This window comes from Procambarus clarkii, chromosome 11 (assembly GCF_040958095.1).
Source record: "Procambarus clarkii isolate CNS0578487 chromosome 11, FALCON_Pclarkii_2.0, whole genome shotgun sequence".
Taxonomy (NCBI): Eukaryota; Metazoa; Arthropoda; class Malacostraca; order Decapoda; family Cambaridae; genus Procambarus; species Procambarus clarkii.
In genome coordinates, this window is record NC_091160.1 from 37,008,020 (window position 1) to 37,034,525 (window position 26,506).

Sequence of the window (26,506 nt, forward strand, 5' to 3'; positions counted from 1 at the left end):
GGTTGAGAGGCGGGGCCAAGGAGCTGAAGCCCAACTAGGCGCGTGCACACTTGTAATGCGGGAAGCAGTAGAGTCCGTGGCGACTACGACGTTCAGGAGCACGACACAGCCACCACCACCCACCACCAGGTTACCATGAGGTAAAAATTACTGCACACAGATCTCACCCTAAATGTGGCTCCCAGACGGAAATAAAATAGTAGAGAGAGAGAGGAGCCGACTGGAGAAACAACAGGAAGACGTGATAACGTTATCTAAACCATTTACAAAGTCGACAAATAGGAAACGATGAAAGAGAAGAGATACAAATGAATCACGAGAAATCAACATCAGTTGTATTCGCTTCAGTTGCAAGAGGAATAGGTTAGCAAAGTTGTTGAAACTATTCCCAGTAACAGAGTTCCGGCTGCAGGTGTGTGGTGATGGTGGTTCCCACCCCCGGCGCCAACCACTCGCCCGGAACACTCTCCCTCTCGAATTCTTTCGACGCAAATAACACACAGCCCCCCCCATTGTGTGTTGTAATACCGGCTCCCACTAGCTGGGGCTCGCCTGGGCGCCCCCGCTGGCGTCCACAGCTGCACCTGACCCTGCTTATGACATTCCATCAGCCGCGCTACTTCGCGCACTGCCCCGTCGCAAACCCTTACACTCTTCTGTGACGCGAGCCTTTAGTGTTGATGATGGGTGTCTTGGGGGAGGCAGGGGCGCCAGGTCGCTGGGACACGCTAGTGGAGACGTTGGCGGGAGTTGATGGTGACAGTGAAGGCTGTGGGGGGGCGCACACCCCTTCTGGAGGGGGGGCCGGGGGAACACCAGCTGCTCCACAATACACACACACGCCTCACATTATTAAACACTCGCCTCACCATTTTCGTGTCACGAGCGCACAAAGATGCACTGCTGGGAGCAATCATCACACGCAAGAAGCGGTAGTTACCTGGAAGTGGTTCCCCAGGATCATTGTCGCACACTTTACTGGCTCCTCGATCATATAAATGTCTCTTAGCTCACCTTTAGCAGCCCTGTTTTTCAAAGGGGGCTATTCTGCACTTCCTGCCATGCCTCCTGGCCTCGCGGGGAGTTTTGGAACTAGTATGAAAAGCTCCACATTGTATGGGGAAATATCCCATCCCCCTATTGGTTCTTGTTCCCCCCTTCCCCACCCTCCCCTTCACCCTCACCCCCTCGTCAGATGGGCGTGGCACCCCCTCCATTGCTATGAGGGGTAAGACCACGCCCATGTCTCCTCCCCCCTCTATCTCTCTCCCCTCTTTCATTGTCCTTACTGTTATCACGTCTCGCTCTCTCTCCTCTTATTACCCCTGTGAGGGATGTTAATTTTAGACCAGGCTGTGATGACTGTTGTGGGCTTGCGTCCCGCGCGCCCACATCACAGCCTGGCTGATCACCTAACTCTAGCACAGGTTCTTAAACTTTCTTCTTGAAAGCTTCCACTCTTTGTTTCAATATTTTGTGTAATAGTTAGCAGGAGATTGGAGGGCAGCGGGCCTCTGCTGATGCTTACACTGTCCTCTGGGTAAACACCATGTTATTGGCACTTGCTCCCATGTCTGTCTGTCTGTCTGTCTGTCTCTCTCTCTCTCTCTCTCTCTCTCTCTCTCTCTCTCTCTCTCTCTCTCTCTCTCTCTCTCTCTCTCTCTCTCTCTCTCTCTCTCTCTCTCTCTCCCTCCCTCCCTCCCCCCCCTCCAGTGATTTACACATTGTAAGTGTAAATCACATGTAAATTTATTTAAATTTTAAATAAAAAATGAATTTACACATTACTAAATGACATATACTTGCTTTGGTGTAGACCTACAAAATCCCCCTCTAATGTTTTGTGGTTCATATTCTGTGAGGCGCTGGTCAGAGACCGGGCCGCGGGGACGTTGATACACGGCATCACCACAAGGCTATGGGTCCCCAATTCCAACCAGAGGTAGTCCTTGACTGACAATCAAGCGACCCCGGGTTCAATTCCCGGGTATCTTCTTCTTCGAGTTAAATAGGTATCTTCTTGAGGCTATCTTGAGATAATTTCGGGGCTTAGCGTCCCCGCGGCCCGGTCCTCGACCAGGCCTACCTTTTAGTTACACACACACACCCAGGAAGCAGCCCGTAGCAGCTGTCTAACTCCCAGGTACCTATTTACTGCTAGGTGAACAGAGTCATCAGGGTGAAAGAAATTCTGCCCTTTCACCTCCACCGGGGTTCGAACCCGGAACCTCAGGACTACGAATCCGAAGCGCTGACCACTCAGCTGTCAGGCAATTGTTGTTGGAGACTACTGTTGTTGTTGACAGGAAATCCAGGCTTCCTGTCCCGTCGACAATTAACATATAGAATATATGGACAAAAAAAATATTAACAAAATTCTATATATTTCCTCGAATATACAGAATTTCATATTAACTTCTTTTTTTTTGGCAAAGTCGTGAATTTCGTTTAGAAATGTTTCTCATAATTTAACAATTTTCTCTAATAACAGTTACAGAAAATTGTAATAATTTTATGGTAAACTAAATCAAATAAATATTTCCAAACACACTTATCTTGTATATTTTGCGAGTGATGACGTCACTTGTTTACACACATACCTCTCTAGTTAACGACTTTCACGTGTGTAATAACAAGGTTTATCTTTGTATTATGTAATAATAGCCAGAGAACGGGTAAATATAATCATTCACAATTAGGAGACAATTTACATACGTTTCTGTGACAAAAAACGGGAAACGACGCAGAGTTGATTTCGGAACTTCCCCTCTTATACGTCACTTGACGTTGGGCGCCGTTTAAGGGTTAAGGAGAGAACAATCTCATAAAGAACAATTATTCTTTTCCCTCTCTATGGCTGCGTCTCGTTCACACCAAGAGGAACAAGAACATTCTATAAGGTTCTTGCAACTGAAGAATCAATTAGATTATTTCTTGCAAGAAGAACTGGTCCAACTAGGCTGTTTTGGATATGTGGGGGGCCTACGGCCAGCTCCAAGCAACAGCCTGTTGGACCAAGTTATCACAAGTCAAACCTGGCCTCCAGGCCGGGCTTGTGGAGTAGAAGAACTTCTGAGACCCTCTCTAGGTAAGATCCCTGTAAGGAACACACCAGGAGGAACAAGGAAAACCCAGAACACACCAGGAGCAACAAGGAACACCCAGACCACACCAGGAGCAACAAGGAACACCCAGAACACACCAGGAACAACAAGGAACACCCAGACCACACCAGGAGCAGCAAGTAACACACCACAACACCCTCCACCATGGCTGTAACACCTTAAGCCTATTAACTACGACACAAGAGTGAGGTGAAGACATTCGTCAAAGTCTAATCACCAAGTCACAAGTAGACAATAAAAGTTTAAACACTATTCAAAGGTCAAAGTCTATTTACTGCAACAGATGTGACGCAGGAATGGGGGGTGTTCTACACCTCCTCCCCCCCCACACCCCCACACCCCTCGACCCCCACACCCCCCACACCCCTCGACCCCCACACCCCTCGACCCCCACACCCCCACACCCCTCGACCCCCACACCCCCACACCCCTCGACCCCCACACCCCTCGACCCCCACACCCCCACACCCCCACACCCCTCGACCCCCACACCCCCACACCCCTCGACCCCCACACCCCTCGACCCCCACACCCCCACACCCCTCGACCCCCACACCCCCACACCCCTCGACCCCCACACCCCTCGACCCCCACACCCCCACACCCCTCGACCCCCACACCCCCACACCCCTCGACCCCCACACCCCCACACCCCTCGACCCCCACACCCCTCGACCCCCACACCCCCACACCCCCACACCCCTCGACCCCCACACCCCCACACCCCTCGACCCCCACACCCCCACACCCCTCGACCCCCACACCCCTCGACCCCCACACCCCCACACCCCCACACCCCTCGACCCCCACACCCCAGGCCAGCACTACGCACCAGGAATAATAATTTACACCTTAAACACCCATGTATACTTGAGTACGACCTGGATATTTCACACACTGCCAACACACTTTGAGGCCTGGTCGACGACCGGGCCGCGGGGACACTAAGCCCCGGAAGCACCTCAAGGTAACACCTATGTGTACCAACACCAATATGCACTGTGCATGCGGACCAAAACACATATCTACAATGTGTGTAGGTATACACATGTCTTCACATTCCCCCTCCCACACCTGTCAACACATGTCTACATTCTTACCACATCTGTGTGCACACCTGCACCATCATCACTCATATATATACACACCTGCACCATCATCACTCACATATACACACACCTGCACCATCACCACTCACATATACACACACCTGCACCATCACCACTCACATATACACACACCTGCACCATCACCACTCACATATACACACACCTGTACCATCACCACCCACATATACACACACCTGCACCATCACTACCCACATATACACACACCTGCACCATCACCACTCACATATACACACACCTGCACCATCACCACCCACATATACACACACCTGCACCATCACCACTCACATATACACACACCTGTACCATCACCACCCACATATACACACACCTGCACCATCACCACCCACATATACACACACCTGCACCATCACCACCCACATATACACACACCTGCACCATCACCACGCACATATACACACACCTGCACCATCACCACCCACATATACACACACCTGCACCATCACCACCCACATATACCCACACCTGCACCATCACCACCCACATATACCCACACCTGCACCATCACCACCCACATATACACACACCTGCACCATCACCACCCACATATACACACACCTGCACCATCACCACCCACATATACACACACCTGCACCATCACCACCCACATATACACACACCTGCACCATCACCACCCACATACACACACACCTGCACCATCACCACCCACATATACACACACCTGTACCATCACCACCCACATATACACACACCTGCACCATCACCACCCACATATACACACACCTGCACCATCACCACCCACATACACACACACCTGCACCATCACCACCCACATATACACACACCTGCACCATCACCACCCACATATACCCACACCTGCACCATCACCACTCACATATACACACACCTGCACCATCACTACCCACATATACACACACCTGCACCATCACCACCCACATATACACACACCTGCACCATCACCACCCACATACACACACACCTGCACCATCACCACCCACATATACACACACCTGCACCATCACCACCCACATATACACACACCTGCACCATCACCACTCACATATACACACACCTGCACCATCACTACCCACATATACACACACCTGCACCATCACTACCCACATATACACACACCTGCACCATCACCACCTACATATACCTACACACACATCACCCATGTAATATAAATAATAGCCTGAGTTGCCTATAAAGTTTAATATGTAAGTTCAGTGCTGTATTACATACGATTGGGCAATGTGTGTAAAGTCAAAACTAACATGGTAATGTAGCCTATCCTTGCCTAACCTCTCCTAGCCTAATCTAATCTCTCCTAGCCTAGCGTATCCCAGCCTAGCCTATCCAAACAAAATCCTAGCCTAAATCAGCTCATTCAAGTTCTTCATAGACTATATATATTGCTGGGGGATTATCCAATTGATAAGAAATGATTTGAAAATTAGCAAAAACAGGCCTGTTAGGCAAACTGAGCCGTGCTTATTAGGCCAAATACTACGGTTCTGGCTGTTAGGCACGACACACACATACTAGGACCACGTGTACACACACGTACACATACACGAGGACCACGTGTGCACATACACACACACACCTGTCAGATGTAACCAAACCCATTCTGAGCACTGTTGGACCACACAACCTTCACCACCACACAGCTGAGCTGGAGACCGTGAAGGCTTGGAGAACAGGTGTTCATTGCAGGTGTAGGACGAGGTAACATACCTTCTTCAGGTGGTGGCACACCTGCCAGGGGTAACGACGGTTGGTCAGAGCCCTCACACACGTATCTCCAGCAGCAGCAGCAGCAGCAGCAGCAGCAGCGCCAGCAGCGCTAGCTCACTGACTGTTGTACTGCCTCCACCACCACCACCACCACCGCTGCCTTCCGCTGGATCAATACCTGAACACCACACATGGACACCACGCACGCTCCACGCCCGCCCGCCCGCACGCACGCACGCCCACATCATCATGCACGCTTAACGCACGCCCGCACGCCATGCACGCCCGCCCGAGTGCGTCAGGGCAGTGCGTTGATCAGTGGGTCACTGCGTTGATCAGTGGGTCAGTGTGTTGATCAGTGGGTCAGTGTGTTGATCAGTGGGTCAGTGTGTTGATCAATGGGTCAGTAAGTGCGTTGATCAGTGGGTCAGTAAGTGCGTTGATCAGTGGGTCAGTAAGTGCGTTGATCAGTGGGTCAGTAAGTGCGTTGATCAGTGGGTCAGTAAGTGCGTTGATCAGTGGGTCAGTAAGTGCGTTGATCAGTGGGTCAGTAAGTGCGTTGATCAGTGGGTCAGTAAGTGCGTTGATCAGTGGGTCAGTAAGTGCGTTGATCAGTGGGTCAGTAAGTGCGTTGATCAGTGGGTCAGTAAGTGCGTTGATCAGTGGGTCAGTAAGTGCGTTGATCAGTGGGTCAGTAAGTGCGTTGATCAGTGGGTCAGTAAGTGCGTTGATCAGTGGGTCAGTAAGTGCGTTGATCAGTGGGTCAGTAAGTGCGTTGATCAGTGGGTCAGTGCGTTGATCAGTGGGTCAGTAAGTGCGTTGATCAGTGGGTCAGTAAGTGCGTTAATCAGTGGGTCAGTAAGTGCGTTAATCAGTGGGTCAGTGCGTTGATCAGTGGGTCAGTAAGTGCGTTAATCAGTGGGTCAGTGCGTTGATGAGTGGGTCAGTGAGTGCGTTGATGAGTGGGTCAGTGTGTTGATCAGTGGGTCAGTAAGTGTGTTGATCAGTGGGTCAGTGCGTTGATCAGTGGGTCAGTAAGTGCGTTGATCAGTGGGTCAGTAAGTGCGTTAATCAGTGGGTCAGTGCGTGCGTTCATCAGTGGGTCAGTAAGTGCGTTGATCAGTGGATCAGCAAGTCTACCGATCAATGGGTTTATGCAGTCAAAGCATTAATCAAAGACAGTTGATGCGTTGATTCGTGAGTGGGTCAATCAGGTTGTTGCTGAGAGCGTGTGTGACCAGCGGGTCAGTCAGTGGAGCAGTGAGGTCAATCAGTAGAGCAGTCAGCACTCCACTTTCACCCAGGCATCAACAGCTGCCATATTGCTGATAACCTCATCAACTTGAAAGATAACGAGGCTATAAGATAGGTCAGTGGGTGTGGTTCGCAGTTGGCACGGCACCAGCGTGTTTGGGAGCCTTGGTGTTTACTGCGTGAGTGAGTGAGTGAGTGAGTGAGTGAGTGAGTGAGTGAGTGAGTGAGTGAGTGAGTGAGTGAGTGAGTGAATAAGTGAGTGAGTAACACGACAAAACACCGATTATTTGATGCCTGCTTGAGTAAATATTAAGGTGTTGGGCCACTACATAAGGGCCTCCAGTAAAACACTTGAGGAATGCTAAATACTTCACCTATGCAAAATCTGGAAGAAAAATGACATCAAGTATTGGTCTCTAGCGGCAAAAAAATAATGTTGAGAATACAGTGCGACTGTTGTCAGTGAACGCCTCAACACGTTCTATACAAGTTCAATACAAGTTCAATACAAGTTCAATACAAGTTCAATACAAGTTCAATTCGTCATGAACCTGATCCCAATAGAGACTCGTCAAGAACTAAGGAAAAAAAAAACACTATCACAGGCCCTAAACATACAGATAATGGCGTTATCCCCCGGACATACTTCAAAAAGCAGAGATCGCGCCACTTCCCAAAGGAGGAAATAAAGCAGAGGCAATTATGGCTAGAGAGCACTAACATCACACATCATACAAATCTTTGAAACAAGTGCCAGGAAATGAGACTATAACACGTGTCTGCATCGCCTTGGGCAATATGAGTTTAGAACAAGCAGTTTCTGCCTCTCTTCCATGGCATCTAAGACCATGAAAGAGAGAGATGCATAATAATTTACACTTGGAAAATATCATTTGAGGCACCGTTTCCAAACCTGCACAGGAAAATAACACCACATGAGACCAAGAGACATGGCAGGAAGTGCAAAATACACCACATGAGACCAAGAGACATGGCAGGAAGTGTAAAATACACCACATGAGACCAAGAGACATGGCAGGAAGTGCAAAATACACCACATGAGACCAAGAGACATGGCAGGAAGTGTAAAACACACCACATGAGACCAAGAGACATGGCAGGAAGTGCAAAATACACCACATGAGACCAAGAGACATGGCAGGAAGTGCAAAATACACCACGTGAGACCAAGAGACATGGCAGGAAGTGCAAAATACACCACATGAGACCAAGAGACATGGCAGGAAGTGCAAAATACACCACATGAGACCAAGAGACATGGCAGGAAGTGCAAAATACACCACATGAGACCAAGAGACATGGCAGGAAGTGCAAAATACACCACATGAGACCAAGAGACATGGCAGGAAGTGTAAAATACACCACGTGAGACCAAGAGACATGGCAGGAAGTGCAAAATACACCACATGAGACCAAGAGACATGGCAGGAAGTGCAAAATACACCACATGAGACCAAGAGACATGGCAGGAAGTGCAAAATACACCACGTGAGACCAAGAGACATGGCAGGAAGTGCAAAATACACCACATGAGACCAAGAGACATGGCAGGAAGTGCAAAATACACCACGTGAGACCAAGAGACATGGCAGGAAGTGCAAAATACACCACATGAGACCAAGAGACATGGCAGGAAGTGCAAAATACACCACATGAGACCAAGAGACATGGCAGGAAGTGCAAAATACACCACATGAGACCAAGAGACATGGCAGGAAGTGCAAAATACACCACATGAGACCAAGAGACATGGCAGGAAGTGCAAAATACACCACATGAGACCAAGAGACATGGCAGGAAGTGCAAAATACACCACGTGAGACCAAGAGACATGGCAGGAAGTGCAAAAATAGCCCCGCTAAAACTTTCAACATCAAGTGTTGAAACCTTTTTCAACACTCTCCCTCAACACACGAGAGACCACAACAAGCTGACCTCTCACGGTGGCCAGGACAGAACGTGATAAACCCCCTCCAAATGATACCTGATTATCCAGCCTGTGACTGCAAGCATTTACCCTCCCGGATAACCACACCACCAGGCAGGGGGGGTCATAGAGACAGAGCCGCAGAGACACAGATCCCCGGAACCAGCATAAAGTAGACAAGTACATGTACACTGAGTACACACACACACACACACTTGAGCAACACTCTTAAGTGTCTACACTTTAAAGTGTACTTGGGTACTTAAGGCGACCACTTCCTTATGGGTGCAGCCACCTCTATCACCTTTAAATACAGCTGAGCTCCCTCTCCCACCCAAAACACAGGCTGGCAGGCAAGCAGGCAAGCAGGCAGGTAGGTACATGAGCATGTACACACACACAGGCAGGCAGGCTATCCAGTAGGCAGACATGCAATCAGGCAGGCAGGCAGGCCATCCAGTAGGCAGACATGCAATCAGGCAGGCAGGCAGGCCATCCAGTAGGCAGACATGCAATCAGGCAGGCAGGCAGGCCATCCAGTAGGCAGACATGCAATCAGGCAGGCAGGCAGGCCATCCAGTAGGCAGACATGCAATCAGGCAGGCAGGCCAGCAGACAGGCAGACACAGGCATGCAAGCAGGAAGGCAAACTGGAAGAATTTCAGAGTGGAAGACTAGCAGACAGGTAGGGATAAGCAGACAGACAGACAGACAAGACATCCAATAGACAAGCAGACAATGAAACATAGACAGGCAGATACAAATCTCTATCTACGAGAGAGAGAGAGAGAGAGAGAGAGAGAGAGAGAGAGAGAGAGAGAGAGAGAGAGAGAGAGAGAGAGAGAGAGAGAGAGAGAGAGAGAGAGAGAGAGACAGACAGACAGACAGAATGTCTATCCATATAAGATCAGAGGCCCGACGCCTGCGGCTAGCCTCATCCAACTTTGCAGTGTGAATACTCAGGGGTACGGAACGGACATAGGCTGATCCGAGGGTAAGCAGGGAGGGTAGGGAGACGGGGATAATAGGGGGGGGGAGAGGGAAAAGATGGAGTGGGAGAGAAGACAGGAGAGGGGAAAAGAGGAAAAATAGGGGAAGCAAGGGGGAGAGAAGGGGCGGGAGAGGTGTGAGAAGAGGTGGGAATGGGGGAGAGATTATATATAGATATCTATAGATATCAACATTCACAAAATACACAAGAATGCCATTCACAACAACATGGAAACATCACCCACAAACCTCAATTAGCTGTGAAGGTCATCCTATTAAACGACTGCAACTTGTAATAATCCCCACCATAATGACACGCAAACACGCAATAGTCTCTACACGCGCGCGTGTGTGTGTGTGTGTGTGTGTGTGTGTGTGTGTGTGTGTGTGTGTGTGTGTGTGTGTGTGTGTGTGAGTGCAACTTGTCAAATAATGACCCAAATCAAAAGTGCACGACTACTGCACCCGGGGGACAAAAATGCAATCATTGCAAAGCAATTATGAGCGAGCATTTAGTAATCCAAATCTAGTATACCGACCTATTTCATTACTTTCCCCACTCGGTAAAAAGATGCAAATGTTTCGCCTACCCTGAAATATAAAAAACAAGAAACATTTTTTATGTAACGCAAATCCTACTAATTAGTCTAAGTCGATTCACTAAAAAAAAGTCAAAATCATGTTTCGTTAATTTGTAATATTGAGACACTCAAAATGCTACAATATTGTATTTGTAATATAGATCAACGTTCTGTTGATCAATAGTGATCACTGTTGATTGATCACTAATAGTAATCACGGAACTAATGGTCGCGAACGTCTAACTTAATTTCTAAATCAACTGCTGAAAGGAGAACGTATTTACATTTTCTAAATCAATGGCCAGAGAGAACAAACGCTGTTCCCCTTTTTGTCTATCAAAAGGTAGACCCGTCGTTCTACCGTCCAGTCCAACCACTTGGGCTGGACGGTAGAGCGACGGTCTCGCCTCATGCAGGTCGGCGTTCAATCCCCCGACCGTCCACCAAGTGGTTGGACACCATTCCTTCCCTCCGTCCCATCCCAAATCCTTATCCTGATCCCTTTCCAGGGCAATATAGTCGTAATGGCTTGGCACTTTCCCTTCATAATTACCTCCCCTATTTCAAAGGCAGAACTGTCCACAGAAAACGAAAATATTTTCATCTATAACTAAACCATTAGGTGAAACGCTCTCACATTGTCGCTATGAAGAATTGTACCAATGGCAACCCATTGTACCTTCTTGCAAATACAAAAATTATTATTATTATTATTATTATTTTTACACTCTTTCGTCCTGTTTGGCCACTAGTTAATTTATGAATTCTATTTTACGCGCACAACTAATCGCTTAGCTCATTAACTTGTAATGTCTACTCAAGGGTGAATTTCTCTCTCGTGTTTTGTTCTTTTATTTATAATGTGGCAACATTCATTGATCGCTCATAGAAAACGGACACGACCACTGTCCAGAGAAAACGAAAATATTTTCATCTATGACTAAACTATTAGGTGTAACGCTCTCAGATTGTCGCGGTGAAGAAGCCTGTTACCAGGAGTTTACCTGTAACCGGTTCCGAGGATTCTTCCACTCCCTATGAGCCGCATTGTTTGGTGATCTAGATGACTGTTGTGGCTTAGACGCAACCCAAACACTGCTCTAAGCACTCTGTTACAGGTGTTTGTAAACAACTGCGTCACATCACAGTCAGTTATCTCCACTGCCCCTCCGTAAAAAAAAAAAAAAATTGTTTTGCCTAACCAGAAACGTGGGAACCCAAGCAACCCACCTAACCTAACGAAGCCGATGCAGTACAAAGTATCACCACTTAAGTGTTAAAACTCTATGGACTTCCCTCTTCCAATTTCACTACAACATCAATTTATGACAGACTGAATACAAAAACCTATCGTAAAAGTGGCTTCTTGGGGGACTATGTAGCCACATATCTACAGGAACGTCAGTTTTGTGACCATACGTGATTACTACATGTGTGAAATCAATAATGTTTTCTCTACATATGACACAAAAATACAAAATGTTACTACAGAATACAGTTTGTGATTTTAATAGGTGGATTTTGGGACAAAAAATGCCAGAACCATAAACCATGCATAACAAGGTTCTCTGATAACGGAAGTCAAAAGTATGGATAAATTATAACAAAAATAATATTAATTACACAAAGAAATCACATTGGGGTAATATTTTAATGAGAAAATCAGTTGAAGCCAGGCGGGGATTCGAACCCGCATTTTAATGCATACCAGACACTTGCCTCAATCCGCCTGGCCACGATAGGACAAAAGCTCTTCAAGCCTGAACTCTAAAGAGTCCATTAGGAAGTCTTGGAGGCCCCAGCTGGTTGTGGCGCCAGCTGGTTGTGGCGCCAGCTGGTTGTGGCGCCACCTGGTTGTGGCGCCACCTGGTTGTGGCGCCACCTGTTTGTGGCGCCACCTGTTTGTGGCGCCACCTGTTTGTGGCGCCACCTGGTTGTGGCACCACCTGGTTGTGGCACCACCTGGTTGTGGCGCCACCTGGTTGTAGCACCACCGGGTTGTAGCACCACCTGGTTGTAGCACCACCTGGTTGTAGCACCACCTGGTTGTAGCACCACCTGGTTGTAGCACCACCTGGTTGTAGCACCACCTGGTTGTAGCACCACCTGGTTGTAGCACCAGCTGGTTGTAGCACCAGCTGGTTGTAGCACCACCTGGTTGTAGCACCACCTGGTTGTGGCACCACCTGGTTGTGGCACCACCTGGTTGTGGCACCACCTGGTTGTGGCGCCACCTGGTTGTAGCACCACCTGGTTGTAGCACCACCTGGTTGTGGCACCACCTGGTTGTGGCGCCACCTGGTTGTAGCACCACCTGGTTGTAGCACCACCTGGTTGTAGCACCACCTGGTTGTAGCACCACCTGGTTGTAGCACCACCTGGTTGTAGCACCACCTGGTTGTAGCACCAGCTGGTTGTAGCACCACCTGGTTGTAGCACCACCTGGTTGTAGCACCACCTGGTTGTGGCACCACCTGGTTGTAGCACCACCTGGTTGTGGCACCACCTGGTTGTGGCACCACCTGGTTGTGGCGCCACCTGGTTGTAGCACCACCTGGTTGTAGCACCACCTGGTTGTAGCACCACCTGGTTGTAGCACCACCTGGTTGTAGCACCACCTGGTTGTAGCACCAGCTGGTTGTAGCACCAGCTGGTTGTAGCACCAGCTGGTTGTAGCACCAGCTGGTTGTAGCACCACCTGGTTGTGGCACCACCTGGTTGTGGCACCACCTGGTTGTGGCGCCACCTGGTTGTGGCGCCACCTGGTTGTAGCACCACCTGGTTGTAGCACCACCTGGTTGTAGCACCACCTGGTTGTGGCGCCACCTGGTTGTGGCGCCACCTGGTTGTGGCGCCACCTGGTTGTGGCGCCTCCTGGTTGTGGCGCCACCTGGTTGTGCCGCCAGCTGGTTGTGGCGCCACCTGGTTGTGGCACCACCTGGTTGTGGCACCACCTGGTTGTGGCACCACCTGGTTGTGGCGCCACCTGGTTGTGGCGCCACCTGGTTGTGGCACCACCTGGTTGTAGCACCAGCTGGTTGTGGCACCACCTGGTTGTAGCACCACCTGGTTGTAGCACCACCTGGTTGTGGCACCACCTGGTTGTGGCACCACCTGGTTGTAGCACCACCTGGTTGTAGCACCAGCTGGTTGTAGCACCAGCTGGTTGTAGCACCACCTGGTTGTAGCACCACCTGGTTGTAGCACCACCTGGTTGTAGCACCACCTGGTTGTAGCACCAGCTGGTTGTAGCACCACCTGGTTGTAGCACCAGCTGGTTGTAGCACCACCTGGTTGTAGCACCACCTGGTTGTGGCACCACCTGGTTGTAGCACCACCTGGTTGTAGCACCACCTGGTTGTAGCACCACCTGGTTGTAGCACCACCTGGTTGTAGCACCACCTGGTTGTGGCACCAGCTGGTTGTGGCGCCAACACCTTCAAATCTCCTCATTGCTCCAAGTGCTTTTCTCAATGCAAATAATACTAACATAAGCAGTAATACAACTCCTCCTATTTATCGCCACCCAAAATCATCCATATACGTGTCTAACCTACGCTTGAAACAATGCAGCACTGCCACACCTAACACGTTAGCCAGTAATATGTTCCACCAGTCATCAACACCCACGTATATGAGCCGGTCTGGCTTAGAAATTAGATTCTAACTTCAAAACAATGATCGAATCCCGGAAATCAAGGAAACTAGGATCGAAAAGATATTTCGGAGAGCTTCTCCAATCACCCAATGCTTCTGTTCACCTCGCAGTATACAGGTACTATAGAGTTAGACAAGTGTTGCAGCTTTATAACTCTAAAAACAGCCTTTCCGTTTCTTGGTTAACAAATCTTGAGGTTATCTTGAGATGATTTCGGGGCTTTAGTGTCCCCGCGGCCCGGTCCTCGACCAGGCCTCCACCCCCAGGAAGCAGCCCGTGACAGCTGACTAACTCCCAGGTACCTATTTACTGCTAGGTAACAGGGGCATTCAGGGTGAAAGAAACTTTGCCCATTTGTTTCTGCCTCGTGCGGGAATCGAACCCGCGCCACAGAATTACGAGTCCTGCGCGCTATCCACCAGGCTACGAGGCCCCCTTCCCCTGTTAAATGTTAGGCTACACAGTAACGCAAGAATGTTCTAGTGCAAAATTAGACCACAACGACAAATTGCGTTACAACCGATCACTCGAAATGACAGAAAACGAGCACAATTTTACACACTCATAGAAAACCAAGAAATAGGGGTAAACTCATCCAAATACATATGCTCTGTTTCAATCACTTTCTTTCCAATAAAAAAAGAATAAAACTAAAGCTAATAGAAAGCTGTCATTAATATTATCCTCTCATACTTTACGGAAAATTCCCTAGCTGAACTTTAGATAAATGATTTAACTAACTACATTATTCACTCGCAGATTACCGCTACATGAATAGATGATAGAAAACGAACACACACATGGTATTAACTCATAGAAAACTTCAACAGTTAAAGGGAAAACTCGCATAAACACTCACTTGATCCCGATCCTTCAATCGCTTCGTCATCCTCGGGCGGCTTGAATTTGGGGTCCATGTTGTCGGGGTATTCATCATCAGTGTACTCATCGTAGGTGGACTCATAGGGCGTGCTCTTGCTTCTGTCGCCTGACCCTTCCTCGTCCAGGTGGGTGAGATCGGCGTCGTTGTGGCGGTGGTGTCCGGAGTCGTGCGACACCTCAGAGTCCTCCTCTAGTTCGATCCCGTCCCCCGACCCGAAGTCAGCCAGGTACAGGTCCTCGTTTGTCGTCGCCAACACCTGCAACACAGGTGCAATATCCCACAGGTCACTCCGGCTCGTGGTGCAAAGGCCACCTACTGACTGACACCTCTCAATCATAGCCATCAATCTCAAATCAGGAGGAATCGCTATGCATTAGCAGGGAAAAAAAATTACATACCAGGAAAATACTTACAAGACAAACGTTATAGTCACACCCAATATAACAACATCAAACTGGTCAGTGAGAAGGCATCACCTACTAGAAGAACACATACGAAGCCCCGAAATCATCTCAAGATAACCTCAAGATAACATTAACTATACTATCGAAGAGCTTAACAAATATAAAGTTCATCTAAACATACAAGTTTAGTTAATCTAAAGCTAAATTAGTTAAATTTAGATAATCTAAATATCCCTAAAACAGCTTATCAGTTTATCCATCTCACTTTATCAACAATGATCATACTGATTGAATTACTTCCCCCTGGTAACAAAGATTGCTGCAAGGAGGTTATCTTGAGGTTATCTTGAGATGATTTCGGGGCTTTTTAGTGTCCCCGCGGCCCGGTCCTCGACCAGGCCTCCGCCCCCAGGAAGCAGCCCGTGACAGCTGACTAACACCCAGGTACCTATTTTACTGCTAGGTAACAAGGGCATAGGGTGAAAGAAACTCTGCCCATAGTTTCTCGCCGGCGCCCGGGATACGAACCCGGGACCACATGATCACAAGTCCAGCGTGCTGTCCGCTCGGCCGACCGGCCAAAATGACAGAAACCTTTGACCACCATCAACAGAAAATGTAGTATTCATTTAACGCAGAATCTAACAGCCTGGTTGATCAGTCCAGGAGGCCTGGTCGACGACCGGGCCGCGGGGACACTAAGCCCCGGAAGCACCTCAAGGTAGCCTCAAGGTAGGAATAGGTCACCAGGAGGAGTATACAATTATCAACCTTAACTATCATGTTATTAGTAAGATAAGACCTGTGATTAGTTAAGCCAGTCGGCCGAGCGCACATCACCACCTCGCCCTCGGACTAGGCTCGTCCAAGCGGCAGCCATGCCCAAATATATATTCATCACTGTGTATTCAAATACGGCATTTGCTTATATATATATAAGCTAATCTATATCAATAAATGGAACAGTGTCTTCGAGGTTGTGGGCCTGACACAACTGGCCCAAATTAGGTGTAGGTAAACACGCCCAAATTAGGTGTAGCTAAGCTGTAGGTATTTAACTACACCTAATTTGTCCCAGTAATTGTTGTCGTTGGGTTCATGCCCAATGTCGCGACCCCAAAAAAAAGGAGATATGAATCAATATAACTTCCATCAGGAACCAGAATAACTTATCTCTACACAAATTATATAATCCTAATTTATACCAGAGAGCGAATCCATGTCGACTAATACTTCACACATAAAGATTTTGTTGTCATTATCGTACGTGTTCGAGGGGGGGGGGGGGGGGGGAGGGGGGTAGGGGGGGGGGGGGGAAGGGGGAGGTAGGTGGGGGGGGGAAGGGGGAGGTAGGTGGGGGGGGGGGGAAGGGGGATGTAGGTGGGGGGGGGGGGGGGACATCCTTTTGAGTTACTTCACGCACTCCAATATTTCAGGTGTTATATTTGCACGTGTTCGGGACGTAGGGAATTGTTCTCGGCACGTTCTCCAGGTCGTTAACGACGACAGCCTTACAGCCTGCTGAACAAGCACAGCCTCCAGAGAACGGGAGCCAGAACAAAAAATGGCCCAAAAAGACCTACTCTACCCCTAGGCCTAATTATACTCCAAATCATATAATATATAAATTTTAAATTCAGAAAATACTGTTTTGAATTACACGGGAAATGAAAACCTGTTAAAATAAGTGATGGATATGCGGGCCTGCTAGCGGGCCGCTGCAAGCAACAACAGCCTGGTGGATCACACAAGTGGACCTGGTGGACCAAGCCCTGGCCTCGGGCCGGGCTTGGGGGAGTAGAAGAACTCCCAGAACCCCATCAACCAGGTATCACCCTCCGTCACCGAGATCAGTAGTGGCAAGTGAAGGGAACGTTAGGCAAGACATATTGAAGGATAACTTGATCCACTATTGCTCAAATAGGGCAAGAAGCGGGGCCTCATTCACTCACTCACTCACCCACCCACCCACTCACCCACTCACTCACTCACTCACTCACTCACTCACTCACTCACTCACTCACTCACTCACTCACTCACTCACTCACTCACTCACTCACTCACTCACTCACTCACACAGACATACACGCGCACTCAATTTATGAAGAATGATAGTGATAAGGGCAAAGCCAATTTCAAACTTAAAATTAATCAACTTTATGCAAATGATGCATATTGAATCCTCGTCACCGAATACCTTACATCGTATTCGCACGCACGCACGCACGCACGCACGCACACACACACACACACACACACACACACACACACACACACACACACACAGAACATCCTTCAGAAACCTGAATAAGGAGGCTTTTAGATCACTATACACCGCCTGTGTGAGGCCAGTCTTAGAGTACGCCGCCCCATCCTGGAACCCCCATCTACAAAAAAAAAACACCTAAGGAAGCTCGAAAAGGTGCAGAAGTTAGCAACGAGACTCGTCCCAGAGCTGCGAGGGATGAGGTACGAAGATAGACTGAAGGAACTAAACCTGACGACATTAGAAAGGAGGAAGGACGGTGGGGACATGATACAGACGTATAAAATACTTAGAGGGATTAACAAGGTGAAAGTACTGGACAATGTTTACAATGAATATCAATATATCAAGGGAAGGCAACGGATGTAAGCTTGAGACTCAGATGTGTCATAAAGATGTTAGAAAGTTTTCTTTTTAGCATAAGGCTAGATACCTGGTTGATACCTGGTTGATGGGGTTCTGGGAGTTCCTCTACTCCCCAAGCCCGGCCCGAGGCCAGGCTTGACCTGGTTGATACCTGGTTGATGGGGTTCTGGGAGTTCCTCTACTCCCCAAGCCCGGCCCGAGGCCAGGCTTGACCTGGTTGATACCTGGTTGATGGGGTTCTGGAAGTTCTTCTACTCCCCAAGCCCGGCCCGAGGACAGGCTTGACCTGGTTGATACCTGGTTGATGGGGTTCTGGAAGTTTTTCTACTCCCCAAGCCCGGCCCGAGGACAGGCTTGACCTGGTTGATACCTGGTTGATGGGGTTCTGGAAGTTTTTCTACTCCCCAAGCCCGGCCCGAGGCCAGGCTTGACCTGGTTGATACCTGGTTGATGGGGTTCTGGGAGTTCTTTTACTCCCCAAGCCAGGCCCGAGGCCAGGCTTGACTTGTGAGAGTTTGGTCCACCAGGCTGTTGCTTGGAGCGGCCCGCAGGCCCACATACCCACCACAGCCCGGTTGGTCCGGCACGCTTTTTAGAAAACAGTCTAGTTATCTCTTGAAGATGTCCACGGTTGTTCCGGCAATATTTCTGATACTCGCTGGGAGGACGTTGAACAACCGCGGACCTCTGATGTTTATACAGTGCTCTCTGATTGTGCCTATGGCACCTCTGCTCTTCACTGGTTCTATTCTGCATTTTCTTCCATGTCGTTCACTCCAGTATGTCCCTAATCTACTGTGTAGATTAGGGACCTGTCCCTCCAGTATTTTCCATGTGTATATTATTTGGTATCTCTCTCATCTCCTTTCTAGTGAGTACATTTGGAGAGCTTTGAGACGATCCCAATAATTTAGGTGCTTTATCTCGTCTATGCGTGCCGTATATGTTCTCTGTATTCCCTCTATTTCAGCAATCTCTCCTGCACTGAAGGGGGAAGTGAGTACTGAGCAGTACTCAAGACGGGACAACACAAGTGACTTGAAGAGTACAACCATTGTGATGGGATCCCTGGATTTGAAAGTTCTCGTAATCCATCCGATCATTTTTCTGGCTGACGCAATATTTGCTTGGTTATGCTCCTTAAACGTTAGGTCGTCAGACATCATTATTCCCAAATCCTTGACATGATGTTTTCCTACTATGGGAAGATTCGATTGTGTTTTGTACCCTGTATTATGTTTCAGATCCTCATTTTTGCCGTACCTGAGTATCTGGAATTTATCACTGTTAAACATCATGTTATTTTCTGCTGCCCAATCGAAAACGTCTTGAAGAAATCGTCAGCAAAAACGCGCTGGTTCTCCAGGAAGAACCAACCAACAGAAATATTTAAGATCGTATAAATATGATAATTATTTAACAAAAACTTGGATGGTGATTTAACAATAGGATAAAATGAAGCCTCATACAAGACACTCGACCGTTAAAACCGTTAAAACCGTTAAAACCGTTAAAACAAAATCGTTAAAACCCAATCTCTTGACACGTTAAAATCACAAATTACCCGGCAAGCTGTTAGGCCTAACTACTATTACTACTGTTGTTGTTGTTTCAGATTCAACCCCTTGGAACAAAAAGTACCAAGTAGCACGGTCTATGGCGAACCCGTTGAACTCAAACTGTTCTCCTGTTCTCCCGGTGGTGAGAGAGGAGATAACTTCAGAGGAAGAACGTCAATATTTTGACGTTCTATGTCAGTCTAGCCCACACCTGGTCCCCCCCTGTCTACGACAGTGTTGCCAGGCTCCCAACACACCTGCTCCACACACCTGAAAGGAAAAAAAAATCGTTAAAACCCAATCTCTTGACACGTTAAAATCACAAATTAACATCATGTTTAAATTATTCAATCTTGTTTATGTTCGAATCCCGACAGAAAACGGCATATGGGCCATCTAAATTCTAAAACCGAACACACAGGAAAATAAATGTCAATTCAAGGAACAGTGTTCGAATACACTTGAAACAGGTCTGGGACACGTGTTCGGTGTGATGTGACGTCACACTGCGGCTATGACATGACATGACAAGACAAGACAAGACAAGACAAGACAAGACAAGACAAGACAAGACAAGACAAGACAAGACAAGACATGACATGACATGACATGACATGACATGACATGACATGACATGACAAGACATGACATGACATGACATGACATGACATGTAAGTGCGCTTGAGTACACATGTGCGTATGTGAGCGTGCATGTGCACCCAGACAATTTACATAGGATGGTGTTTGAAATAATACCTAACGCCCCCCGTCAGTAGACAGGTGCTGCTAGGGACAGGTGAAGGGAGGGAGGAGGATAGACAGGTGCTGCTAGGGACAGGTGAAGGGAAGGAGGGGGATAGACAGGTGCTGCTAGGGACAGGTGAAGGGAAGGAGGGGGATAGACAGGTGCTGCTAGGGACAGGTGAAGGGAAGGAGGGGGATAGACAGGTGCTGCTAGGAACAGCTGAAGGGAGGGAGGAGGATAGACAGGTGCTGCTAGGGACAGGCGAGGGAGGGGGATAGACAGCTGAGTGAATAATTTAAAAGACCAATAAAGGTGAGAGAGTGCAGGACAGGTCTACACAACAAACCCCACACCTGTCTGGCCACATTTGGGGGCCTTTCTGAAGCAAACTGTTGACATGTTTGGCCAAACATGAGGCAGGCCTAGGCCTGGGAGGCTAGGCCTAGGCCTGGGAGGCTAGGCCTAGGCCTGGGAGGCTAGGCGTAGGCCTGGGAGGCTAGGCCTAGGCCTGGGAGGCTAGGCCTAGGAGGCTAGGCCTGGGAGGCCTCAAGTCCTAGCCTCCAATATGGCTGAGTGCCATGCAAGTCCAAACACTGACCTACAGAACTATTATAGTCAGTATTTGACTTGCTGAGAGATGGTTCCTGGGGGGGGGGGGGTTGGGGGGGTGGATGGATCAGGGTCCATGCGACCTGCTCTGATGGCTCAGGTCAAGCAGACTGTTGGACGATGCATAGTGAACGATATACACCGCGTTCTTGGATATTGAAGACCCCAGTGGCGTCCTGGCCCTTTGTACCAATACCACTATCTAGACCCCCCCCCCCCCCCGCTGGTCACGTAACCATTTTATCATGCCTTGTGGGGACGTGGTGCGGACCCCAGCACCTAGGGGGGGGGGGTACTGGGGACCCCAGCACCTAGGTGGGTACTGGGGGCTCCCCAGCACCTAGGGGGGAACTGGGGACCCCCAGCACCTAGGTGGGTACTGGGGACCCCCAGCACCTAGGTGGGTACTGCGGACCCCCAGCACCTAGGTGGGTACTGGGGACCCCCAGCACCTAGGTGGGTACTGGGGACCCCCAGCACCTAGGTGGGTACTGCGGACCCCCAGCACCTAGGGGGGAACTGGGGACCACCAGCACCTAGGGGGGTACTGGGGACCCCCAGCACCTAGGGGGGTACTGGGGACCCCCAGCACCTAGGGGGGTACTGGGGACCCCCAGTACCCACTCGTAAACGTGCTTAATAAATAAAAAGTTTTCATGCTCGTAAACTGTTTAATAAATGTAACCAAAGCCGTCAAAGATTGAAAAGATGTACACGTTCGTAAGTGCTTGCGTAACTGCTTCATGAATCTGGCCCCCAGGGCTTGGGAGTAGAGAAGCACCACTTCTCGCCCCCACTTCAGATTCGCATCAAACAATAAGTCCAATTTGTCTCATATTTTCGTATACTTAGTCATTACCTCTTATTCTGATAGGACTATATGAATCCGGCTCCAGATCCATAGTCTTCCCTCACCACTACTCCCAGACTCCCAGATCCACCTTCCCACGTGAAAGTTCCAATAAATGAACAAACCCACAAGGGCTGTGACGAGGATTCGAACCTGCGTCCAATAACTTTACCGAGATAACAAAATATATCTCGAAATGGCATGGTAGCTTAGAGCTATTTCTCCCCTCAGCTCTTAAGTCCCAGATCCACCTTCCCACGTGAAAGTTCCAATAAATGAACAAACCCACAAGGGCTGTGACGAGGATTCGAACCTGCGTCCAATAACTTTACCGAGATAACAAAATATATCTCGAAATGGCGTGGTAGCTTAGAGCTATTTCTCCCCTCAGCTCTTAAGTCCTCGAGTCAAGAGCTGTGATCTTACTCCAGCTTAACCCTTGGCCCTGAGGTTTGATATCACCTCAGATATCCATGACTGGCATAGGCTAGCTTTCCCCCCTGTGGGACTCCGCCGCCCCCAGAGTATGCTGGTCCAACCTGTGGCCGACCCCAGTGGCCAAAGAGGGGGAAATTTCACATGACGTGCAGGCCTGAAGGATGACTCCCACGAGACGATTATAATGACATAGTGAGCCTACGAAGTGAGCACGGCGTCCCGCTGTCGCCCACACACAACCTTAACTGCTCAGAATTGCATTTCACCTTTGTAAACCGCACATTAAAGACGCTATGTAAAAAAAGAGACACCTCGAACACTGTTTATGTTGGACAGACGTAAATCTGTCTATGTTTGTAGGTTAGATTAACAGTTTAAAAGCACTACAATCACCTGCTGTGGTTGATTGTTCAATAAATCCCTGAACTATATGTTTAACAGCTCTCTTACCCTGTCCATGGAGGACAGAAGGATGCTGGTTAGCATTGTAAATGTCTGGCCACGTCTGTGGTAGAAAATAAGACAGACAAAGAGAGAGAGAGAGAGAGAGAGAGAGAGAGAGAGAGAGAGAGAGAGAGAGAGAGAGAGAGAGAGAGAGAGAGAGAGAGAGAGAGAGAGAGAGAGGGAGGGAGAGGGAGAGAGACAGAGAGAGGGAGAGAGAGGGAGAGAGAGAGAGAGAGAGAGAGAGAGAGAGAGAGAGAGAGAGAGAGAGAGAGAGAGAGAGAGAGAGAGAGAGAGAGAGAGAGAGAGAGAGAGAGAGAGGGAGAGGGAGAGAGACAGAGAGAGGGAGAGAGAGGGAGAGAGAGAGAGAGAGAGAGAGAGAGAGAGAGAGAGAGAGAGAGAGAGAGAGAGAGAGAGAGAGAGAGAGAGAGAGAGAGAGAGAGAGAGAGAGAGAGAGAGGGGGGGAGAGAGACAGAGAGAGACAGAGAGAGACAGAGAGAGAGAGAGAGGGAGAGAGAGGGAGAGAGAGAGAGAGAGAGGTCGATCAGGACATAGTGGTGTACAGGAGAGAGCATTATGCAGATGAAGGCGTGTAGGAACAACAACATGCCACCAACACCAATATAAAGGAGTACACCCTGGCTTCCTTCTCTTCAAAAACTTCCAAAAAGGAGTTTACCTTTGTCCTCATGTTGCTAGGCTCATGTCAGCCGCCTCACATCCTCCTCGCCAGCCTCACCTCCACGGGCCTGCCCCCCACCTCTCCTACACGTCGACGGAGAGCATCACCCAACTCAAGTCCAAATAACTTTATTCACATAAATACATCCGAACAGATCATTGCGGCTCAAGGCACCGCTGACAGGCCTCATCTTTTTCACAGACACGAGTACCGTATTGGCAGTACTGATTATAAGATGAGTACCGTATGGGTAGTACTCATTATAACATGAGTACCGTATGGGTAGTACTCATTATAACATGAGTACCGTATGGGTAGTACTCATTATAACATGAGTACCGTATGGGTAGTACTCATTATAACATGAGTACCGTATTGGCAGTACTCATTATAACATGAGTACCGTATTGGCAGTACTCATTATAAGATGAGTACCGTATTGGCAGTACTCATTATAAGATGAGTACCGTATTGGCAGTACTCATTATAAGATGAGTACCGTATTGGCAGTACTCATTATAAGATGAGTACCGTATGGGTAGTACTCATTATAAGATGAGTACCGTATTGGCAGTACTCATTATAAGATGAGTACCGTATTGGCAGTACTCATTATAAGATGAGTACCGTATGGGCAGTACTCATCATAAGATGAGTACCGTATTGGCAGTACTCATGATAAGATGAGTACCGCATGGGCAGTACTCATCATAAGATGAGTACCGTATTGGCAGTACTCATGATAAAATGAGTACCGTATTGGCAGTACTCATGATAAGATGAGTACCGTATGGGCAGTACTCATCATAAGATGAGTACCGTATTGGCAGTACTCATGATAAGATGAGTACCGTATTGGCAGTACTCATGATAAGATGAGTACCGTATGGGCAGTACTCATCATAAGATGAGTACCGTATGGGCAGTACTCATGATAAGATGAGTACCGTATGGGCAGTACTCATCATAAGATGAGTACCGTATTGGCAGTACTCATGATAAGATGAGTACCGTATGGGCAGTACTCATGATAAGATGAGTACCGTATGGGCAGTACTCATCATAAGATGAGTACCGTATGGGCAGTACTCATCATAAGATGAGTACCGTATTGGCAGTACTCATGATAAGATGAGTACCGTATGGGCAGTACTCATCATAAGATGAGTACCGTATGGGCAGTACTCATTATACTCCCCCCCCCTAACCCTACTATCCAGTACAATGCGTCCTTCCTCGTGGACTGTCCCCGTCCCATATGTGACGGACGAGTTGGTGCCTGTCCCATCACCGCCTGGTGCCTGGTTGATACCTGGTTGATACCTAGTTGATACGTGGTTGATACCTGGTTGATACCTGGTTGATACCTGGTTGATACCTAGTTGATACCTGGTTGATACCTGGTTGATACCTGGTTGATACCTGGTTGATACCTAGTTGATACCTGGTTGATACCTGGTTGATACCTGGTTGATGGGGTTCTGGGAGTTCTTCTACTCCCCAAGCCCGGCCCGAGGCCAGGGTCGACTTGTGAGAGTTTGGTCCACCAGCCTAGTCGCTATAGTCACTATATGCATCAGGTGTTGGTCAGGCAAGGGGGGGGGGCTATGTGGATGGAGGGAGGAGGGGATGTGGATAGGGGAGAGGGATGGATGTGGACAGGGGGGGGGCAGGGGGATAGGATGGCTTACGCAAATACGTGAAGATTCGCTCGGCTTATCTGGCTTTAAATATGACGTCAGGCATCAGCTGACTTAATGTGTGACGTCAGGCATCAGCTGACTTAATGTGTGACGTCACACACACATCAGCTGCTTTATGGCCTAACATTACACCTCACGCGGACTTAAATACGACGTTATCGTATCACACTTGATCTACCAGACTGTGGCTACCGGCAATTATCACCTGGTCTCGCCAGGGTGAGGTCCACAGCTGTTCAACCTCCGTATGTCTTGTACAGTCTACACAGACCGCTATCTTCTCCTTCTTGAGGTTATCTTGAGATGATTTCGGGGCTTTTTAGAGTCCCCGCGGCCCGGTCCTCGACCAGGCCTCCACCCCCCCCCCCCCCCAGGAAGCAGCCCGTGACAGCTGACTAACACCCAGGTACCTATTTTACTGCTAGGTAACAGGGGGGGCATAGGGTGAAAGAAACTCTGCCCATTGTTTCTCGCCGGCGCCTGGGATCGAAGCCAGGACCACAGGATCACAAGTCCAGCGTGCCGGCGCCTGGGATCGAAGCCAGGATCACAAGTCCAGCGTGCCGGCGCCTGGGATCGAAGCCAGGACCACAGGATCACAAGTCCAGCGTGCCGGCGCCTGGGATCGAAGCCAGGACCACAGGATCACACGTCCAGCGTGCCGGCGCCTGGGATCGAAGCCAGGATCACAAGTCCAGCGTGCCGGCGCCTGGGATCGAAGCCAGGACCACAGGATCACAAGTCCAGCGTGCCGGCGCCTGGGATCGAAGCCAGGACCACAGGATCACACGTCCAGCGTGCCGGCGCCTGGGATCGAAGCCAGGACCACAGGATCACAAGTCCAGCGTGCTGTCCGCTCAGCCGACCGGCTCCCTATCCTTTGCCTGTTTGCTAGTCAACCAAACAATACCAAACAATGACTATGCTCATTGAAGGGTCCAGCCAAGCAGCATGCAAGAAAGAATAATAATTTATACCCAAGGTTCTTTTAATTTAAAAATTTCTGTTTACTAATTTAGGTAAACATGCATAGAAAATAACCCTTAAAGCAAGACAAATGAAATGTATATACGTAGTGTATTTGTGCTAACGACTACAGAGCTCTTGAACAATCTTGGGCCCCCCCCCCTTCCT

General features: G+C 48.9%; 1 protein-coding gene across 1 annotated transcript in view; it reads right to left on the reverse strand.

The window, feature by feature from the left end:
* The window catches only part of LOC123758317 (syndecan), a 453,223-nt gene that overhangs the window by 29,128 nt on the left and 397,589 nt on the right, over nt 1–26,506 (reverse strand). Inside the window, exon 2 of the mRNA XM_045742546.2 lies at nt 15,286–15,565. Within this exon, the coding sequence (XP_045598502.2) occupies nt 15,286–15,565 (280 nt within the window). The remainder of the gene's footprint in view (nt 1–15,285; nt 15,566–26,506) is intronic.